Here is a 19962-nt window from a genome sequence, read left to right on the forward strand (position 1 = left end):
CACGTCAGGGATCTTTGTGAAATGGCGTCCCGAAATGTAAATTCCTTGCCAATGGAATAGTTTTCAACTCCTCAGCATAACTACCAGCTTTCTCTCGACACAGAACGCTCTCAGTTCAACACATGAATGGTGGAGGGCATTTTAAGATGGCCGCCAATAGTGATGGCCACTCTGTGGGTGTTTTGACTAACGGGGTTTAAATCCTGACATAGTGGTAACAATACCCACTGCATTAGAAGTTATATCACTGGTTCAAGTATATTTCAAATTAATTTCAAATGTAATTAAGATGGTGAGACTGTACTTTTCCCTGTATGTCGTTACTGAGACCTTTGAATCAGTGACCTGCCAAGTGATACGTGACGGTATATTTCACTAAATTAAAACCCATCTTTATTTATACTGTATGCCAATGATTGAAGAAGAAAAAAAGACAACCTTGAAACAGAAAAAGGTTTGTTATACAACTTGTGCAATTCACAGCTTTATTTTTTCAGACTACTTCTGTTTTAAAGATGCATTGAAATGTTGATGGTAATGTTAAACCCTGTACAGAATGTGTAAATTAAGGTTAAAATGATTCACTGTACTTGAGGATTTCTACCCGCTAACATTACAGCTAATTCCACTTAGTAGCAAATTAGTTTTACCTAAAAATGGAGTTTAACAAAAAAATGTAAAAAATACATTCGCGTTAGGGTCTTGAATATTTGCCTGGAAATATAATGGACTGCTGATGATTTTGTAATGTTCACAACTGAATAAACTCCACTGAATGCCTCCAGAGGACAGCATCTGTGCTCTACGTACTCAGCCGGCAGGAATTAGAAAAAGAATCAAATCTTACAAGGATTTCTAAAGAATATTAATTTTCACAATCACAGCGGTTCTTGAGTCTGCGCTAAAATCGGTGTGCAAAGTGTTCGTGTAAGGCTTAAAGTCAATCAGCTCAAGGGCTCCACTCAATCAGATCCACTTTACCCGACATCCGCAAAGTGGTTGTTTTGACGATGTTGGAGGTGGAACTGCGTTAGAAATGTCGAATCCACCTAAAGCGGACATTGCCATTGGTTGCACGGAGTCGCATTAACAGAAATCCCATGCAGCCTTGTTCACAAATTTGAACACTGGAATGTTGAGATGTAATCTACACCTGGATTAGGCTGATAGAAATCCTCATTTCGTTGAATGATTTTCATTTTGAGCGTCATTTCTATATAGCCTACATTTTCTGGTTCTGAACTTCTAACGTAATTGGGACGAGTGCGGCTTCGTTACAATGATCATAAGAGCAGCTGCTCACCAATCTGACAGCTAGAAACCGCAGACACTGCATTAAAAACATCCGCTGTGTGGGTGTTGGCAGTCGCCGGTTCACGCTTGATCTGATTTAATCTAGGCCCGAGATGACATCTCACATTCCAGTGTTCAAACTTGTAATCAAGGCTGCATGGGCCTTCGTGCGGCCAATGGCAATGTCTGTTTTAGGTATAAGGCCAGGAGCCACTTGACAGCTCTAAACGCTGTCCCACCTCGGACACCGCTAAAACAACTACTATGCGGATGTCGGCTAAAACTGATCTGATTGAGTAGAGCCCTAAGACTTAGAAGTCACATTGTTAAGGCTAGCATGAACATAAGGGTTAATACTATGCAAGCGTATGAGAATACTACTATAACATATTATTGCAGCTCTGCTCAAATTAAGCGATAAGGCACAAGGGGGTGTGGTATGTGGCCAATATACCACGGCTAAGGGATGTTCTTATGCATGACGCAACGTGGTGTACCTGGACACAGCCTTTAGCCGTGGTACATTGGCCATAAAACACGAACCCCAGAGGTGCCTTATTGCTATTATAAACTGGCTATGAACGTAATTAGAGCAGTACAAATAAACGTTTTGTCATACCTGTGGTATACGGTCTGATATACCACGGCTGTCAGCCAATTCGCTTTCAGGGCTCGAACCACCCAGTTTATAATAATCAATAGATTACCATAAAATGTATCATACCAAACATACTTCAATCAAGACAACATACTTCAAAGACACTTTCATGATTGGCAAGGCAACTCAGGTGACTATCAAAAGCTTAAATCCTTCATATAAATCATCTTCATATAATTGTCAACATAAATGTAAGAATTAATACCCAGAGAACTTGATCAAACCACATCAGAAACTCACTGGGAAATGAGTTAGTCTTTCAAAAGGTTAATTAATGTTTCTGAATTCAGGTAACTGCCTTCATCTAAATGTTTACCACATAGAAATTGAATGATTTACTTCATTTATTATTCATATGAAATGTCAACAGTGCAGTTAAACGGACGTCCCAGCTCTCATTGTAAATGAAGAGAGAGGTTGGACAGAAAACCAGCATTATCAGGAAAGTAGGGAACACTGCCATCAAAAGTGATTCTCAGGGTTGTAGTTTCTGCTGGTTAGCATGCCGTGGCACTTTATTGACTACCAACGGAGTCTACTACATCTTCATGATGCTGAGTATTAAATATCAAACAAAAAAGCAGCTGCCACTGAGACCCTTGAAGGTACAAGCTCTACCAGAATTTTACACCAATGGACGGGTTAGACAATGGAAGGCTTATCTGTACTTTTTACGCTACTGTTTTTCTTTACATATATCAAATCGTAAAAAAAAAAAAAGATAAACTTTGTCAGTAAAGACAGACGGATGTGTACATGAATACCTAGCATCCACCTCTGGCTGTTCAGGCCCTTAGGAGATGGTGACGCTGCAGGTTCCACACATCTGTGTGAAGCTCATCGCTGGGTCTCTAGAGATCCAGGCTGGTACACAGGCACCCCGGGGTCGCTGAGCGCCGGTCGCCCTCTGATGATGTCAGCAGCCTTCTCCGCGATCATAATGGTGGGGGCGTTGAGGTTGCCGCTGACGACGCTGGGCATGATGGAGGCGTCGACCACACGGAGGCCCTCGAGGCCCAGCACGCGCGTCTCTGGGTCCACCACCGCCATTGGGTCAGATGGAGAACCCATCTTACACGTGCAGGACGGATGGTAGGCGCTGTCTGCCTTGTCACGCACAAACGCATCAATCTCGGCGTCTGACTGACACTCAGGCCCTGGCTGTACCTCGGGCCCCCGGAATGGGTCGAAGGCCTTCTGGGCAAAGATCTCCCGAGAAAGCTTGACACACTCCCTGAACTCCCATACATCTGTGTCTGAGGCAGAGAGGGGAGACACACAAGTCATCAACCACACAGGGCCTGTTTCCCAGAACCAGATTAAGACTACACCTGGACTAAAAAGCAGAGGCATTTTCAGTTTGGGAATAGGCTTAATCTGGGTCTGGAAAATAATCCATTCAGAGAATTTTGTTAGGCATGGTCTGGTGACAGTATACAAGGCAGAACATACCTGTTGAGAGGTAGTTGGGCTGGATGATTGGGTGATCTAGAGGGCTGGCGCTCTTCAGCTTTAACCATCCAATACTAGTACTTCTCATTGGTCCCACGTGAACCTGTCACATCAAAACGGGCCAATCGGTTTCCAGTCTCAACATTAGTTCATATTTCAGAGACGTGACAGGTTTAGCATGACAACAAACATCATGAGTTTGCTTAAAGCACAAGCTGATCTGCTAACAGGTTAAGGTTCATTGCTACTTCATGGGGAAATCCTAAGTACATGCGAGTGTGAACTTGTACAAACTATGGTAAATTATTGGAGTGTCATTATGTCTCATCTAGGCTCAGTGGTACAGCTTCAGAAAAGTTCTCTAGAAACATAACAGGCAATGTTATTGTCACATTTATGACCGAAGGCAGCGGTTGATAAAAGTACTTTCCATTTAAAATTGCAATAGGAATGGCTACAGATTCTGAGGAATTGTGCCGTTGTTGCTCCCCGTTCAAAACAGTGGATTTACACACATCAAAACGGGCCAATCGGTTTCCAGTATCAACATTAGTTCATATTTCATTAGGTAAAAAGAATTAGGTAAAAAGGCACAGGAAAAAGGTTCAATAAAATGCAAGTCCTGGTGATAAAGTGCTTGCAAAAATTCTCGCACAGTTCAATCGATACCACAAGTGTGAATGCATCTCTGAGAATGCACTACGTGTGTGCAGGTGTGAGTGGGAAACGCCTTTCACAACATGCAGAGCCTTGGATGAGTCAGAGCATGGACATAAAGAGGGTGTTCAGCATGGAGAGATTTATCGGGTGTAAGGACACACACATCCCCACAGACATGCCCAAAAACACATCCCCACGCACAGCTTACCTGGTAAGCTTCTATCTTGGAGGCGACGCGGCCGTGGTCGATGACCTGCGAGGGCAGGAAGTGGAACTGGATGTCGGGGTGGGCCACGCCCCCTCTGCTCCGGATGAAGCCCCCGCTCTCCAGGTGGGCCGTGGCCCCGTATCCTGGGAGGAGGGTGCCATGGTTACCGGGTTAAATCATTTGGATGCCAGACACAATTCCCGTGAAATGACATTCTCACAAAATAGAAACGAGCCATCAGAACCGTCGCTGGTGTGTTTACCCTGTGCACTTGTTTGACCTGTGCACTTGTTTGACCTGTGCACTTGTTTGACCTGTGCACTTGTTTGACCTGTGCAGCTTTGCTGTACTTGTTTGTTATACCTGTATATTGGAGGAGCCACTCCAGGCCAATCTTGACCATGTGGAAAGGCTTCTGGGCCTTGTACAGGGTGATGGGCTGAGAGCACTGCTGCTGAACATACAGCTCCAGGTGGTCCTGAAGATTACTGCCCACTCCTACAGATAGGAACGCACACACAACATTATGTAAGGACATTTAAAAAAAATATTTTTTTATTTTTTTTAAACAGTACTACTCTCCACACACACACCCTGTATATGTAATCATTAGTGAATGTCCTTGAGCTTTGCTACAGCTGCTATAATGCATTTCACTGGCTCATTATTATTTGTATATAACTAACTGACTTCTCTGGAAACTTGCCTCAATGGGAATGTCTTACTATGAAACCTAACCGGCTTTAGCTGTCAAATCAAATGTTATTGGTCACATACACATGGTTAGCAGATGTCAAAGCGAGTGTAGCGAAATGCTTGTGCTTCTGGTTCTGACAGCGCAGTAACATCTAACAAGTAAATCTAACAATTCCCCAACAACTACCTAATACACACATATCCAAAAGGGGTGAACGAGAATATGTACATATAAATATATGTATAAGCGATAGCCGAGCTGTATAGGCAAGGTGCAATAGATGGTATAAAATACAGTATATACACATATGATTTGAGTAATGTAAGATATGGAAACATTATTAAAGTGGTATTGTTTAAAGTGACTAGTGATCTATTTGTTAAAATTACCAGTGATTGGGTCTCCATGTAGGCAGCAGCCTCTGAGTTAGTGATAGCTGTTTAGCAGTCTGATGGCCTTGAGATAGAAGCTGTTCTTTAGTCTCGGTCCCAGCTATGATGCACCTGTACTGACCTCGCCTTCTGGATGATAGTGGGGTGAACAGGCAGTGGCTTGGGTGGTTGTTGTCTTTGATTATCTTTTTGGCCTTCCTGTGACATCAGATGCTATAGGTGTCATGGAGGGCAGGTAGTTTGCCCTGATGATGCGTTGTGCAGACCGCACCACCTTCTGGAGAGTCTTGCGGTTGTGGGCGGAGAAGTTGCCGTACCAGGCTGTGATACAGCCTGACAGGATGCTCTCGATTATGGATTTGTAAAAGTTTGTCAGGGTTTTGGGTGACAAGCCAAATTTCTTCAGCCTCCTGAGGTTGAAGAGGCACAGTTGCGCCTTCTTCACCACAGTATCTGTGTGCGTGAACCATTTCAGTTTTTCGTTGATGTGTACGCCGAGGAACTTAAAACTTTCCACTTTCTCCACTGCTGTCCCTTCGATGTGGATAGGGGGTGCTACCTCTGCTGTTTCCTGAAGTCCACAATCATCTCCTTTGTTTTGTTGACGTTGAGTGAGAGGTTGTTTTCCTGACACCACACTCCGAGGGCCCTCATCTTCTCCCTGTAGGCTGTCTCGTCGTTGTTGGTAATCAAGCCCACTACTGTTGTGTCATCTGCAAACTTGATGACTGAGTTGGAGGCGTGCATGGCCATGCAGTCATGGGTGAACAGGGAGTACAGGAAGGGGCTGAGCACGCACCCTTGTGGGGCCCCAGTGTTGAGGGTCAGCGAAGTGGAAATGTTTCTTACCTTCACCACCTGGGGGCGGCCCGTCAGGAAGTCCAGGACCCAATTGCGCAGGGTGGGGTTGAGGCCCAGGGCCTCCAGCTTGATGAGATTGGAGGGTACTATGGTGTTGAATGCTGAGCTGTAGTCAATGAACAGCATTCTTACATAGGTATTCCTCTTGTCCAGATGGGATAGGGCAGTGTGCAGGCGATCGCATCGTATTGTTCTTTAGCCGTAGTGTACTTAGTTTAAATTTGTTTCTGTTCTTGTCCATTAGTGTTCTGTATTTTCTCATGTTCTATGTTTTGTGTGGACCCCAGAAAGAATAGCTGCTGCTTTTTCAACAGCTAATGGACACACACACACACTGTGTTGATCATTTATCCTGATTGCCTAGTCATCTTTACTCCTACATACAGTGCATTTGGAAAGTATTCCAGACCCCTTCCCCTTTTCCACAGTTTGTTATGTTACAGCCTTATTCTAAAATGGATGAAATATTAATTTTTTCCTCAGTCTACACACAATACCCTATAATGACAAAGCAAAAACAGGTTATAATTTTTTTGCGAATGTATTAAAAATAAAATAACAGATATAACTTATTTACATAAGTATTCAGACCTTTTGCTATGAGAGTCGAAATTGAGCTCAGGTGCATCTTGTGTCCATTGATCATCCTTGAGATACTTCTACAACTTGATTGGAGTCCACCTGTGGTAACTTCAATTGATTGGACAGGATTTGGAAAGGCACACAGCTGTCTATAAGGTCCCACAGTTGACAGTGCATGTCAGAGCAAACACCAAGCCAGGAGGTCGAAGGAATTGTGCGTAGAGCTCCATGACAGGACTGTGTCGTGGCACATACCTGGGGAAGGGTACCAAAACATTTCTGCAGCATTAAAGGTCCCCAAGAACACAGTGGCCTCTGTCATTCTTAAATGGAAGAAGTTTGGAACCACCAAGACTCTTCCTAGAGCTGGCTGCCTGGGTAAACTGAGTAATCAGGGGAGAAGGGCCTTGGTCAGGGAGTTCAGAGCTCCTCTGTGGAGATGGGAGAACCTTGCAGAAGGACAACCATCTCTGCAGCACTCCACCAACCAGGCCTTTATGGTAGAGTGGCCAGATGGAAGCCACTCCTCAGTAAAAGGCACATGACAGCCTGATCTTGATAAACAAGATTTTCTGGTCTGATGAAACCAAGATTGAACTCTTTGGTCTGAATGCCAAGCATCACGCCTGGAGGAAACCTGGAATCATCCCTACGGGGAAGCATGGTGGTGGCAGCATCATGCTGTGGGGATGTTTTTCAGGGGTAGAAACTGGGAAACTAGTCAGGATCGAGGGCAAGATGAATGGAGCAAAGTACAGAGAGATCCATGATGAAAACCTGCTCCAGAACGCTCAGGAACTCAGACTGGTGCAAAGATTCACCTTCCAACAGGACAACGATCCTAAGCACTAAGCTAAGACATTGCAGAAGAAGCTTTGGGACAAGTCTCTGCATGTCCTTGTGTGGCCCAGCCAGATCCCGGACTTGAACCCGATCTAACATCTCTGGAGAGACCTGAAAATAGCTGTGAAGCGACGCTCCCCATCCATCCTGACAGAGCTTGAGAGGATCTGCAGAGAATGGGAAAACATCCCCAGATAAAGGTGTGCCAAGCTTGCAGTGTCATACCCAAGAAGACTTGATGCTGTCATTTTTTTTTTTTTAAATCAATTTTAGAATAAGGCTGTAACGTAACAAAATGAGGAACAAGTCAAAGGGTCTGAATACTTTCCGAATGCCTTGTACATGTATAAATTACCTCAACTAACTTTTACATTGACTCAGTATCGTTACTCCTTGTATATAGCTTTGTTATTGTTATTTATTGTGTTACTGTGTTATTATTATTTGCACATTTTCTCTCTTCATTGTTGGTTAAGGGCTCGTAAGTAAGCATTTCACGGTCAACTCTACACCGGTTGTACTTGGCACATGTGACAAATAAAATGTTATTTGATTTGAAGACAATGGGGGTCAGGTGGGGTCATTAGGTCACCTGGTAGATGCTGGACCACAGGGATGTCTAGCTGTTTCAGGTCATCAGCGTTGCCCACCCCGGACAGCATGAGAAGCTGTGGGGAGTTGATGGCCCCACCACTGAGAATTACCTCCTTTTCAGCAAAAACCTGAGAAAGAGAGAGAAGAGATGAATAGAGAGATATGTGAGGGGATATAGGCTGTTGAATTTCCCAAAGACCTACCTGCTTCTTCTCCCCGTTCTGAGTGTACTCCACACCCACAGCTCTCCTCCCATCAAACAGGATCCTGGTGGTCAGACATTGCACCTCTGTCCTCAGGTTGGCTCGGGTAAGGACCGGTCGCAGGTACGCACTGGCTGTGCTCCACCTCTTACCTTGGGGACGGGGGGACGGGACGGGGGGGGGGGGGGGTGAGAGAAAGAGGGGGATGAGAAGATGATAAGTCTGTTTATAATGCCGTTCCCTACTTCTTTTACTTGTACAGATACAGACGTCTGCATACACTGTGTACAAACATTAAGAACAACTTCCGAATATTGAGTTATGTCCTCAGTACGGCATCAATTAGTCAGGGCATGGACTCTACAAGGTGTCGAAAGCATTCCACATGTTGACTACAATGTTTCCCACAGCTGTGTCAAGTTGGCTGGAGGTCCTTTGGGTGGTGGACTATTCTTGATACACACAGGAAACTGTTGAGCCTGAAAAACTGAGCAGCAGTGCAGTTCTTGACACAAACAGGTGTGTCTGGCACCTACCACCATACCCCGTTCAAAGGCACTTAAATATTTTGTCTTGCCCATTCACCCTCTGAATGGCACACGCACACAATCCATGTCTCAATTGTCTCAAAGCTTAAAAACCATTATTTAACCGGTCCTCCCCTTCATCTCGACTGATTGAAGTGGATTTAACAAGTGACATCAATACGGGATCATAGCTTCCCCCTGAATTCACCGGGTCAGTCTGTCATGGAAAGAGCAGGTGTTCCTAATGTTTTGTACACTCAGTGTATGTGCGCATATCTTTAATTAATCCCCTACCTTCATAGATGGTCATGTCCATCCAGCCCAAGCCCTCCTGCTGAAAGCCGTTCATGTCGTTAGTGAAGGGGTACCCAGCCTGCTGGCCAGCCTCTATGAAGGCCCGGTGTAGAGGGTGGTTCGTCTTCCCCCGGGACACATGCAGGGGCCCGCTGCCTCCCCGGTACCGGTCGCCCCCCAGCTCGTGGCACTGGGCCTTGCGGAAGTAGGGCAGGCAGTGGTCGTAGTCCCAGCCCTCCGCCCCCTCCCTCTGCCAGCGGTTGTAGTCCTCACCGTGGCCCCGGATGTACACCATGGCGTTGAGAGAGGAGGAGCCACCCCACACCCTGCCGCGGGGCCAGTACATCACCCGGTTGTTCACGTGCTCCTGGGGCAGGGTGTGGTAGAACCAGTTGACCTTGTCGTCACACAGGTTGTAGGTGAGGGCGGCCGGCATGTGGATCTTCCAGGAGAGACGGACGTTGCCCAGGGTCCTGTCCTTAGGGCCGGCCTCCAGCAGGAGCACCGACTCTTGGGGATCCTCCGTGAGACGGTTGGCCAGGACGCAGCCCGCCGAGCCAGCGCCCACGATGACATAGTTGAAGGACTCGGTGCTGGATTTGGCTACTGTGGTGCTGTACCTGGGAGAGAGGTCCCAGTCCCTCCTTCTGTTCAGGGCATTGGGGGACCCTCTTAACCAGGCTGACACACACCTGCCCACTCCCATCCCCATATTGAACCCGACTTTGCCTGAAGCAGCTGCAGAGAGCATCCTGATGGCTCTGATGGCACACCTGCACAATAAAATACATCACGAATAAATAAGAAATATTACATGTTTTTTTTTGTGTGTAGTAAAAAAATAACAGATGATTTCAAGCAAATCACTTCAGATGTCAATTATATTATGTAAACGCTTGGAAAACAGAAGATTAGTGGAACAAATATTATAAAAAACAGCACAACTCAAAGTCCATGCACTGCCTGTCACATGATGCGCACAAGTTTGAGATTCTAGGAACAACATGACAAAATGAAAACATGATACAGCACCCTACTTGTATCATATTGCTAGTCTAGTTGAATAATGTATGGGCTTTACGGACTATACTGGGAGGGGCTATAGATAGGAATTAACGCCTTCCTTCTCGAGTTTCAGTTTCAACATAGCAAATAACTTTCATCTCTCTCAAAAAAAGAGAAATGTTTGCAACATCAACTATATTTTTTTGCAATAACGTTTTTTTGTCCGCGTCAATAAAAACACATGTGTATGCTATGATTTTTAAAAGATGCAGGCAATAAGACGATATAAAACTTTGGAGTGGGGTCACAACAATTCAGAAAACGGCGAATAAGTTTGCGAACTGTGGTTGTGGTTGACACAAAGTGTCATTAAACTTCGCCCACTTTATGTGGTTAAACATGGAAATAACGGAGTGGAAAAACGGGTTTACTTACGGTTATACTTGATCGCATCGACCTATATCTTCCGAAACTGTCACAATCTGCAGAGATAAGAGGGCGGAGTTGACGGTCTGCTAGCCACGGGGTGCTGGATTTGGCTTTGCAATGCACCCCGGGTACAGCAAAGTGGTAACGGTCCTACAATGATCTGTCCTACCCAACAACATATATAACACCTCAAATCAAATCAAAGTTTATTTGACACGTGCGACGAATACAACAAGGGTTGTAGATCTTACAGTGAAATGCTTACTTACAGGCAGTGCAATTTTTAAGTAAAATAAAAGGTATTAGGTGAACAAGTATAGAAATAAAAACAACAGTAAAAAAGACAGTGAAAAATAACACTAGCGAGGCTATATACAGTAGCAAGGCTATAACAGTAGCATGGCTATTACAGACAGACACCTGTTAGTCGGGCTGATTGAGGTATGTACATGTAGGTATTGTTAAAGTGACTATGCGTACATGATAAACAGAGAGTAGCAGTAGCATAAAAGAGGGGAGGGGGGGGGGGGGTAGACATTTGATTACCTGTTCAGGATTCTTATGGCTTGGGGGTAAAAACTGTTGAGAAGCCTTTTGGTGCTAGACTTGGTGTTCCTGTACCGCTTTTTAGGGCCTTTCTCTGACACCGCCTGGTATAGAGGTCCTGGATGGCAGGTACAGTGATGTACTGGGCCGTACGCACTACCCTCAGTAGTGCCTTGCGGTCGGAGGCCGAGCAGTTGCAGTACCAGGCAGTGATGCAACCAGTCAGGATGCTCTCGATGTTGCAGCTGTAGAACCTTTTGAGGATCTGAGGACCCATGCCAAATATTTTTAGTTCCCTGAGGGGGAATAGGCTTTGTCATGCCCTCTTCACGACTGTCTTAGTGTGATTGGACCATTCTAGTTTGTTGGTGATGTGGACACCAAGGAACTTAAAGCTCTCAACCTGCTCCACTACAGCCCCGTCGATGAGAATGGGGGCGTGCTCGGTCCTCTTTTCCATGTAGGCCACAATCATCTGGATTGCTAATGTTGTGTATTGGCCATTGAGAAGCTTTGAAGCCATCGGTTGGCCATATTGCACTCCCTAGTAGGAGCAGTCCACTATTGGAATGAATTACATTTTACAGTATTTCAATTAAACGTTTCAAGGACAAAATGACATGTATTTAAGTGTGCGTTCATAAATCCACTGGAGTGCTAGAGTGCACACAGAGTGCACTCTGGGCGTTCATAAATTCAGAGCGTTGGTAGAATGTCCATTCTTAAATTCAGAGCGTTTCGCTCCCGGTGTGTTCAGAACACACACTGGACTCTCTTGTCGGGTAGTAGGGTTGATCAGAGCGTTCTGACCTTCCAACTGCAGTCAAGCACCCAACCTAACTGGCTAACATTGGCTAGATTGCTAGCTACTTCCAGACACAAATGAGAGAACACCTCACTCTGATAATTATAATTTTACTCGCCCCAGCAGAGCTGGTTAGGCTTTTTTCGTGTTATCCAGAGCGTTGGTGAATAACTGTGCAGCCAGAAACAATTTAGAGCAGAATAACTGCTCTAAATTGTTATTCAGTTATTCTGCTCTCTGGCACTCTCAAACGAGAGTCTTCTGATATCGAAGTATAGCCAGAGTGAGGACAGTAACATATGTACTCTCAACAACAACAAAAATTGTTTAAGGAAAATGTTTTTATATATATATATATATATATGTTTAGCTCACATAATATAATTTCAATGTATGCATTAAGGTGTATGTAATATAGTAAACTAATCAAAAACAATGTAGATATTAAAAAATGCATTTCTATAGCTTCCAAAATATTTTTTTACAACGGAGGAGGAATACCAAGATGGCTGCGGTGTGGCTTCAATACAGTTCCCCCTGGTAATCATGCAGGGGTCATCCACATCGTTGGTCCTGCCATGGGACCCTGCAATCCAGAGCTCCGGGTGCCAAGCACACTTAACGGTACATGCTGTAGCTTGTCCTCATATTTAACCAAGACTCAACTTCAGTAGGCGGATGAATTTGGGGCTCTCACGAGTTTATTATAGGGCAGACTCTTTCACGTGATATTTATTTTGCAACTACAGATGACTAAAGTTGTATCATTTTCAATCATGAGGACCTTGACATTGATTTTATTCTCTTAGTCGCTTACTGCTCAGCCATCACCTTCAATTGGAAGTTTTATTTATCCTATAAAAAAAAAACAGCCACATTTTTTGTGAAAAAGCTTTGATGCAATATTCATCTTTTGAATGGTTGTTTATTTCAAATCCACAGTGTTACCTGTGAGAAATTAGAAGATGGTGAGTTGATAGTCCAAGGATGGTTCACTCAGATGACAAAATATTTGTGTTCTCACCTTGAAGGTATGAACAAGGAGAAACTATAATCCACATTAGTCAAAATGAGTCTCTCTAGTACATAAACTGTTTCTCGACCTGCATGGGGCACTATCAATGTTCGCTACACTGGTGTCAGAAGTGGGATGATGGGTTTGGGTTATTTGTTTCCACAAGGGATACCACCGGAATGGACAGAGATTCCTGAAGCCAATCCTTCTCATCTGTGTGCACTCAAAGTTGCTCTTCTGCCTGAAGACTGGGGGGCTGTTCGGCTGAACATAAGTTAGATCATCAACATATACAATAGGGAAAGCTAATATGAATTCAGTTCATGATATAAATAGATTTGGTGAATTTACAGTGATGCATGTTATAGCAACACATCATAACGTTTGCAGGAAGTATTCACGATCTCACAGGAACTTACATACCGCTGTCGTTATGAACCACCTTTGGGAGAAGTTGACCTCAGTGGTCTCGAACAGTTGGGACTACTATAGCCTATTCCTTTACAGCAAACTTAAAATCACAATCATTGGCTGTATTGCTGAATAATTGGAATAGTTAAAAGGCGAATGTCTAACTCTCTGTATTATGTTCAGGTAAGGCTCATTGAGATCATTTCTCTTCTTCATACAGCTGTGGTTCTATCACCTTGCACCTGCAGAGCCAGGTTTCCAGCCAATCACCACTGCTTACAATCTCCCGCCACCGGCATTAGGTGAATATTCAAAGTATACGACATGCAATGAATGTTACGTTTTTTAAAAGTATTATTATATTTGTTTTATTCCTCCAAGTTAATGGTGATATTTGTTTATTTTATTATAATAACATAAATAATTAGCATATACTGATGGAATTGATACTACACTGGAAAAAAATATCAACGCAACATGTAACAATTTCAAAGATTTTACTGAGTTACAGTTCATGTAAGGAAATCAGTCAATTGAAATAAATTCATTAGGCCCTAATCTCTGGATTTCACATGACTGGGAATACAGATATGCATCTGTTGGTCACAGATACCTTTTAAAAAAAGGGAGGGACGTGGATCAGAAAACCAGTCAGTATCTGTTGTGACCACCATTTGCCTCATGCATCACCACACATCTCCTTCGCATGGAGTTGGTCAGGCTGTTGATTGTGGCCTGTGGAATGTTGTCCCACTCCTCTTCAATGGCTGTGCGAAGTTGCTGGATATTGGTGGGAACTGGGACGCTGTCATAAACGTCGATCCAGATCATCCCAAACATGCTCAATGGGTGACATGTCTGGTGAGAATGCAGGCCATGGAAGAAGTGTGACATTTTAAGCTTCCGGGAATTGTGCACAGATCCTTCCGTCATGGAACCGTGCATTATCATGCTGAAACATGAGGTGATGGCGGCGGATGAATGGCACGACAATGGGCCTCAGGATCTCATCACGGTATCTCTGTGCATTCAAGTTGCCATCGATAAAATGCAATTGTGTTTGTTGTCCGTAGCTTATGCCTGCCCATACCATAACCCCACTGCCACCATGGGACACTCTGTTCAAACCGGTCACACACATGACCCCATACACTATGTCTGCCATCTGCCCGGTACAGTTGAAACCGGGATTCACTCCTCCAGTGTGCCAGTGGCCATCGAAGGTGAGCATTTGCCCACTGAAGTCGATTATGACGCCGAACTGCAGTCAGGTCAAGACCATAGTGAGGACGACGAGCACGCAGATGAGCTTCCCTGAGACAATTTCAGGTTGTGCAAACCCAAAGGTTTCTTCAGCTGTCTGAGTTGCAAAATGTATTTGACATAAACTGTGTTCCTTTTTGTGCCTTTTCAAGTGGATCAAGAGGAAGAGTCTTTCCACAAGATTGATGACGAGGGAAAAGCAGCAAGCCTTCTAATAGTCAGTCTTGGATACTGAGCTGGTGGCACTGGTGGCCTGCTCTCTCTGTGTATGTTTGTTCCAAAGTTACCTACCACCTCTCTTATGTTTTTTACTTTGTTTTGAAGTAAAATTCCCACTTCACTCAGCTGCCGAAGGCCTCCGAGGTACTTGTTTTCAGTGCTCGTGGTGTACCCTGCCATAAAACCATGTCTTCCAAAGAGCTGCGCTAGCTTTCGCTGAGTTCATGCAGTGGCATGGTGTCTTAAATTGGACACGGTTGCCCCCCTGTGGCTAAATATGGAAGTCAAGTCTGTAACACATTCCTCTCTTCCAGCCTTTCTTTCCTCCAAAGCAGAGTGCCCAAACAAACTGACAGGCAACAACCTTGTTTTGAGAAATTCTTCAAGACTTCTAAACCAGATTAAGCATGTTTATAAGGTACCTCTGTATACACCCTGATATGCTTAAATCCTTCTTTTGTTCCTTCTAGGTCTGATAAGGTGTTTGAGTGGAAGGGGAAGGGACTGGCCACAATTGAAGACTTATATATAGATAAGCAATTAGCATCATTCATCCAATTAAAGAATACATTCAAACTCTCTCCATCATATGTTATTTACAAGTCAGACACTATGTCAAAGGGAAAATGTTGATACCCTCCCTGTACAACATTCGTTTTGGTCCGCTACAGGGCCCTCCCAACTCAAAACACCTCATCTCACAGTTTGTCTCCAACTACACAGAGGCCTCTACTAGTCATCTCAAGGAGAACTGGGGTAAAGAGTTCAATATTGAGATCTCAGATGATCTATGGGGAGAAGCCCTGTCTAGAATCACTCCTGTTCCATCAATGGAAATATCAATTAATACAATACAAAGTCCAAGTCAAAACCAAATGACATAGAATTTAACCCCAGGTCTCCTCACTGTGTGACAAATGAGGAGGATTCATTAACTCATCTTCTTTGGCTCTGCCCCCTAATTAATAATTTTTGGAGGAACGATTGGTATTCAAAGGTATATGAGAAGGACATTGAACTTGACCCAGAACTTGCTCTCTTTGGCTGTTCAGAGTCTGTTTTAAGATAATCCTATGAGGAACAACAAGCTCTGGTGTTTGGAATGGTGGCTGCAAAAAATGATCCTCACAGACTGGAAGTTAGCCATCCCCCCTTGCTTCCGTAGATGGCAAGCAGAAAAGATTAACATCATAAACATTAAAAAAAAACATGTTTTAAATCAGGACTAACTCCTCCAGAAGAATTTTCAAAAGTTGGGGTCCATTTCCTGACTTTCTGGACTGATTGTGAACACTGATTAGGAACACATTTTTTGTTGTTACTGTCATAGTGTTCTTCTATTCTTGTCTTGCTGAGGCAATACTTTACAAGTCTGGTAGCTGTTTGCTATTTTTGTGTGTTTTTGTTTTGCACTAAATTGTAAAAGAAAATCATTTAAAAATAAATAAATATATAGGGAACACATTATGAACTAACTGTGTCTGAATGTAGACATAATTAGGATTCATGTGCTCCCCTCTACCCTAGTGTTCATTACTATTACATATTAAGGAACTGGCAGTACATATGTGTGTCTCTCTGTTTTCTTCCACGTACATATTAGACAAAGAAGAAAATCACTGAATAAATACCTTATAGATCAGTGGTTCTCAAAGTGGTGGTAGCAAAGTTTTGGGGGTTGCCAGTGTGAAACTGAAAAACATATACAGTGCATTCAGAAAGTATTCAGACCCCTGGACTTTTTCCACATTTTGTTAAGTTACGGCTTTATTCTAAAATCGATTAAATAGTTTCCCCCCCCCCCCCCTCATCAAGCTACACACAATACCCAATAATGACAAAGCAAAAACAGGTTTTTAGAAATGTTTTCAAATTTATAAAAAATAATGAAATATCACATTTACAGAAGTATTCAGACCCTTTACTCGGTACTTTGTTGAAGCACCTTTGGCAGCGATTACAGCATCGAGTCTTCTTGGGTATGACGCTATAATCTTGACACACCTGTATTTGGGGAGTTTCTCCCATTCTTCTCTGCAGATCCTCTCAAGCTCTGTAAGGTTGGATGGGGAGCGTCGCTTCAAAGCTGTTTTCAGGCCTCTCCAGAGATGTTAAATCGGGTTCATGTCCGGACTCTGGCTGGGCCCCGCAAGGACATTCAGAGACTTGTCCCAAAGCCACTCCTGCATTGTCTTGGCTGTGTGCTTAGGGTCGTTGTCCTGTTGGAAGGTGAACCTTCACCCCAGTCTGAGGTCCTGAGCGCTCTGGAGCAGGTTTTCATCAAGGATCTCTCTGTACTTTTCTCTGTTAATCTTTCCCTCAAACCGGACTAGTCTCCCACAGCATGATGCTGCCACCACCATGCTTCACTGTAGGGATAGTGCCAGGTTTCCTCCAGATGTGACGCTTGGCATTCAGGCCAAAGAATTCAATATTGGTTTCATCAGACCATAGAATCTTGTTTCTCATGGCCTGAGAGTCTTTAGGTGCCTTTTGGCAAACTCCAAGCAGGCTGTCATGTGCCTTTTACTGAGAAGTGGCTTCCGTCGGGCCATTTTACCATAAAGGCCTGATTGGTGGAGTGCTGCAGAGATGGCTGTCCTTCTGGAAGGTTCTCCCATCTCCACAGAGGAACTGTAGAGCTCCATTGGGTTCTTGGTCACCTCCCTGATCAAGGTCCTTTTTCATTTGAACTGTTATTTAACTAGGCAAGTCAGTTCAGAACAAATTCTTATTTTCAATGACGGCCTACGAACAGTGGGTTAACTGCCTTGTTCAGGGGCAGAATGACAGATTTTTACCTTGTCAGCTCAGGGATTCGATCTTGCAACCTTTCGGTTACTAGTCCAACGCTCTAAACACTTTGTTGGCCAGCTCTAGGAAGAGTCTTGGTGATTCCAAACTTCTTCCATTTAAGAATGATGGAGGCCATTGTGTTCTTGGGGACCTTCAATGCTACAGATATTTTTTGGTACCATTGGGCTCACGAGTGCTGCAGCGGTCTAAGGCACTGCTATCTCAGCGCAAGAGGCATCACTACAGTCCCTGGTTTGTATCCAGGCTGTATCACATCCGGCCGTGATTGGGAGTCACATCGGGCAGTGCACAATTGGCCCAGCGTCGTCCGGGTTTGGCCGGGGTAGGCCGTCAATGGGGGTTCGGATTGATTGGTTGGGGTTGCTTGGGGGAGAAAGATGCGGGCAGGGCTGGCCCTTTCACCTAAAGAACACAAAGAGGTAAACATAAGTGTTGGACAAGTAGAAAAATCTATGTTAAATGTATCAATGCGTATGTGTGATTGTTCTGCAAAATGATTTGCTTTAGTATGATTTTGTACTCTTTTAGAATGTCATGATTTCTGTCAAATTTAGGTCATTTTGTAGAGATGGTGACTTACCGGTAAATTTTTGCACAGGAAACATTGTCTGAAATAGAAGAACAATGACATTGTTAGTGTTAATCAACAATTACAATCAACAATTACTTAACAGCCTGTACACTGACCAACCTCGAAAGTCCGTATTGACTTTCCTGCAATGCCCCTATTTATCCTGACCAGCCTGTGAGGCCCCTATTTATCCTGACCAGCCTGTGAGGCCCCTATTTACAATGACAAAGCTCATGATTCTGTGAGTTCCGGGCCTGCGAGGAACCTATTTATCCTGACCAGCCTGTGAGGAGCCTTTAATTATACACCAGCCTGGGAGGAGCCTTTAATTATACACCAGCCTGGGAGGAGCCTTTAATTATATCCCAGCCTGGGAGGAGCCTTTAATTATACACCAACCTGGGAGGAGCCTTTAATTATACACCAACCTGGGAGGAGCCTTTAATTATACACCAGCCTGGGAGGAGCCTTTAATTATATCCCAGCCTGGGAGGAGCCTTTAATTATACACCAGCCTGGGAGGAGCCTTTAATTATACACCAACCTGGGAGGAGCCTTTAATTATACACCAGCCTGCGAGGAGCCTTTAATTATACACCAGCCTGTGAGGAGCCTTTAATTATACACCAGCCTGGTTGGACCAATTGTGTGCCGCTCTATGGGACTCTCAATCACGGCTGGATGTGATACAGCCTGGATACGAACCAGGGACTGTAGTGATGCCTCTTGCACTGAGTGTCTTAGACCTCTGCGCCACTCAGGAGCCCATTGAGTTGCACCCCGTTTTGGCCTCAAAAGGACCTCAGGACCTCAAACTGGGGCGAAGGTTCACCTTCCAAAAGGAAAATGACCCTAAGCAAACAGCCAAGACAACACAGGAGTGTCTTCGGCAAGTCTCTGAATGTCCTTGAGTGGCCCAGCCAGAGCCTGGACTTGCGGAAACTGAGAATGGATGAACAAGATTGTAGTTACGTCACAATACTAACCTAATTGACAGAGTGAAAATATGGAAGCTTGTACGGTATAAAAATATTCCAAAACATGCATCCCGTTTGCAACAAGGCACTTAAATAATACTGCTAAAATTGTGGCAAAACAATTAACTTTTTGTTCTGAATACAAAGTGTTATGTTTGGGGCAAATCCAATACAACACATTACTGCGTACCACTCTCCATATTTTCAAGCACAGTGGTGGCTGCATCATGTTATGGGTATGATCGTTAAGGACTGGGGAGTTTTTCAGGATAAAGAAGAAATGGAATGGAGCTAAGCACAGGCAAAATCCTTATGGAAAACCTGGTTCAGTCTGCTTTCCACTAGTCACTGGGAGATAAATTCATCTTTCAGCAGGACAATAATCTAAATCACAAGGTCAAATCTACACTGGAGTTGCTTGCCAAAAAGACAGTGAATGTTCCTGAGCGGCCAATTTAAACTACTTGAAAATCTATGGCAAGACCTGAAAATGGTTGTCTGGCAATGATCAGCAACCAATTTGAAAGAGCTTGAAGAATTTTGAAAAGAATAATGGACAAATGTTGCACAATCCAGGTGTGGAAAGCTCTTATTTACCCAGATAGACTCAACCGTAATCGCTGCCAAAGGTGCTTCTACA

General features: G+C 44.1%; 1 protein-coding gene across 1 annotated transcript; it reads right to left on the reverse strand.

The window, feature by feature from the left end:
- Positions 1-454: 454 nt before the first annotated feature.
- Positions 455-10837, reverse strand: LOC139416333 (choline dehydrogenase). The gene is made up of 8 exons (XM_071164851.1): positions 10705-10837; positions 9265-10037; positions 8444-8595; positions 8239-8368; positions 4635-4769; positions 4272-4414; positions 3404-3506; positions 455-3207 (listed from the first exon to the last, which is right to left on the reverse strand). Exons 2-8 carry the CDS (start codon positions 10013-10015, stop codon positions 2789-2791), a joined length of 1833 nt encoding a protein of 610 aa, XP_071020952.1. The 5' UTR covers positions 10016-10037; positions 10705-10837; the 3' UTR covers positions 455-2788.
- Positions 10838-19962: the final 9125 nt, after the last annotated feature.

The sequence above is a fragment of the Oncorhynchus clarkii genome, chromosome 9 (genome assembly GCF_045791955.1).
Source record: "Oncorhynchus clarkii lewisi isolate Uvic-CL-2024 chromosome 9, UVic_Ocla_1.0, whole genome shotgun sequence".
Lineage (NCBI taxonomy): Eukaryota > Metazoa > Chordata > Actinopteri > Salmoniformes > Salmonidae > Oncorhynchus > Oncorhynchus clarkii.